Consider the following 3275-nt stretch of genomic DNA (forward strand, 5'->3'; position numbering starts at 1 on the left):
ACACACACACATGTGTCTAATAATAATAAGCACAAGTATGAATTGGTTTGTCCATTTTGACTCTTAGTCACACACACACACACACATGTGTCTAATAATAATAAGCACAAGTATGAATTGGTTTGTCCATTTTGACTCTTAGTCACACACACGTGTCTAATAATAATAAGCACAAGTATGAATTGGTTTGTCCATTTTGACTCTTAGTCACACACACGTCTAATAATAAGTACAATAAGTAGTAGATTTTAGGAGACGTATTTAAGGTAAAACGAAATTCTAAAATCCATTGCAATAGATATGTACGATATCTTTAAAAACAAATTACAGACATTGTACTTAATGTCTGTAATTACGATCTAGTGTTTTGCACTCGACAAAGTTTGTTTTCTTAAAGTTTTATATTCTACTTGTATTGAGGGCGTGGAGTTGTATAACGTTACGCCGTATTTGACTGAATATTTGAAGGACTTCTCGAAGTATATAACAAAACATACATCAGAAGTGAAAATTAACAATTTAAACGTCGAAAACTGGACAACCAATAGGCTTAAAATTTATGATAAAAACATCACGTACATTGCAGACCTCACAGGCCTAAAAGGCAGTGACTAGTGGTAGATAAAAATGGTTTGAAATGCCTCCGATTTGTAATCTGAAAATAGACTGATTAAGAGGAATATGGAGAGAAAAAAAAATACTTCTGCAGCTTACGTAATTTTTCTTACAAATTTTAGGCCTAAATTAGAATTAGGCTAATGAATTTATTAGGATTACGGAAAGAGCTTTTACAATCACTGATTGAATTCTTAATTTATGAATCACCTGATGAATGATGTGGTTAGCTGTTACAACCAATAACATGAGAAGATGGCACTGATTAACTCCTATCGTCTTTCAGTGAAAAACAAAGAGGCCCGGCATGGCCAGGTGGTTAGGGTGCGCTCGACTCGCAATCTAAGAGTCGCAGTTTTGATTCCCATCCCATCAAACAAGCTCGCCCATTCAGCTGTGGGGGCGTTATAATTGTACGATCAATCCCACTATTCGTTGGTAAAAGAGTAGCCTAAGAGTTGGCGGTGGGTGGTCATGACTAGTTGCCTTCCATCTAGTCTTACACTGCTAAATTAGGAACAGCTAGCGCAGATATCCCTCGTGTAGGTTTGCACGAAATTGAAAACAAACCAACCAATCAGGGAAAAGTTTATTCTTCTACCCCTTTTCTGAAAAAACGTGAGTTATTTGTTATTGGCTAATCAAAGAAATAAAAAAAAAATCACTGCGACTATGACTCGTGGCATTGGTCTTTCAACTCCGACTTATTACACTTTAATTAAGTTTTTGATTATCTTACTTGTAAGACAAATTATCAAACGAATAAAAAAGAGAACATAATTATCATACCAACGAATCAAAACCTTAATATTTCATCATATATTTTATTTTAAGGTGACGAATATAAAAATATAATCATTTATCATACCAACGCTAAGTTTAAATATTTTAGTATGATAATAATAACTAAAATCGAGGTGAAATCCTTTTTTTTTTTTTATTTATTCCAAATTACAGTGAGTTTTAATACTGGTCTAATTACAGCGACAAATAGGCAAAACGGAGCGGTTTGTTAATTCCGAGACTCTCACAAAAGCTAGATAATATACAAATAAAACTAACTCATTTATAATAGTAAATATGGAAAGTACTGGTACGAAAGACTTTAACAAAAAGTGGACAACGTTTACAACTTAGTTTTTGATTACAAGAGTTAAAAATCACAGTAATTGCTAAAGTAGGATCTACTTTTCTACAAATAGATGTAATATTACAAAGTCCTTCCATTTCCATGCTAAAATACTTTAATAAAACTGGTCACAGCTTAAGGTGACCTCTTGACTAGATCAAATGATCGTGTCGACGCTATCTTATTTCGATTTTGGCCTCTTTTTTTTTTGGGGGGGGGGGTAGGTGGTGGTAAAGGTATTTTCTTGGGTTTCGATTATTTATTTAAACCTCATAAGGCTTAAATGTTTTGAGACTTGGTTTTAAGACCAGAAAAGGTACCAGAAAGAATTTGTATCTTGAATTTCGAAAAAAAGCCACTCAAAGGCTATCTGCGCTAGTCGTCCCGAATTTAGAAGTGTGACAGAGTTTGTTTTTGCTAGTTAATATCACCAACTCTTAGTTATTGTAATTTCTCTAATCGAATAGTGGAACTGACAGTCACACGGTAAATCCCCCATGGTTGAAAGGAAGAGCATATTTGATGATGGGATTCAAACTCACAATCCGCAGACTGCGAATCGAGCAACCAAACCACACCATAAAGAAAACATGCGAAATATATTGTCAAGATAAAGATGTCCCGGCATGGCCAGGTGGCTTGACTCGCAATCTGAGGGTCGCGGGTTCGAATCCCCGCCCCACCAAACACGCTCGCTGTTTCAGCCGTGTTCAAACCCACTATTCGTTGGTAAAAGAGTAGCCCAAGCTAAGAACTTTCTTAATTACTTTTATAGCTAAAATCACTTCGATGGTTAGACATTTTGAACTGCTTAAAAGAATTTTTAAATTTATTCTAGCTTTTGTATGTTTTTCTTTTTACTTGTTAATTAAGTCAATGCAAGATTGAACACACATCAAATTCTTACCATTTAATGTCGAAGAGCTTTTGAGGTACCTGACGAAGAAGTTGTTCAACCGATAATGGTGATCTTGTAGGCTTCTACTCCGTCTGGCCGACAGTGCAAGCAGAAAAGTTGGTGGAAGTACTGAAATGTAGATTTGGGACAAAACGTGGTAGTGAAAAGGCTGCGAGGGATTTCTAACGAGTGATAGAAATTGGGGAAGCTCCTTATATACGTCAGTGTGGGAGGAGTTTTTGAATAACAATCTGCTATATTTATGAGCATGCGCATTACTACGCAACCGATTTTATAATTCGCGCATGTGTATATAAAATTTACAAGTTTAAAAGGAGAATATATTTTTTACTAAAAGGTGGGTGGTGCTATAAACCGAAAAGAGCAGTGGAAAATATTTGTACTAATAGTGATGCAAAGTTGCATGATGTTTTTCAACTAAAAAATATTACTGTACTAAAACGTTTTTAGGCCTATAACGATTTTGTTTAGGTTGTTAAAATAATCTTAATTTTTTTTAATTTATTTTGAAACAGCATATATATAATATTTTTTTACAATTATGAATAGCAAACATAACATAGCATAATGATTAAAGACACCGAGGGACCTATTGTTTGTTTGTTTGTTTGT

At 34.5% G+C, this 3275-nt stretch overlaps 1 protein-coding gene across 1 annotated transcript in view; it reads right to left on the reverse strand.

The window, feature by feature from the left end:
• LOC111087818 overlaps positions 1-2814 on the reverse strand; it is a 15876-nt gene extending 13062 nt beyond the window's left edge. Inside the window, exon 1 of the mRNA XM_022395853.1 lies at positions 2652-2814. Coding sequence (XP_022251561.1) covers positions 2652-2654 — 3 coding nt within the window. The 5' untranslated portion in view covers positions 2655-2814. The remainder of the gene's footprint in view (positions 1-2651) is intronic.
• Between the last annotated feature and the right edge of the window lie 461 nt (positions 2815-3275).

The sequence above is a fragment of the Limulus polyphemus genome, unplaced genomic scaffold, assembly GCF_000517525.1.
Source record: "Limulus polyphemus unplaced genomic scaffold, Limulus_polyphemus-2.1.2 Scaffold2695, whole genome shotgun sequence".
NCBI lineage: Eukaryota > Metazoa > Arthropoda > Merostomata > Xiphosura > Limulidae > Limulus > Limulus polyphemus.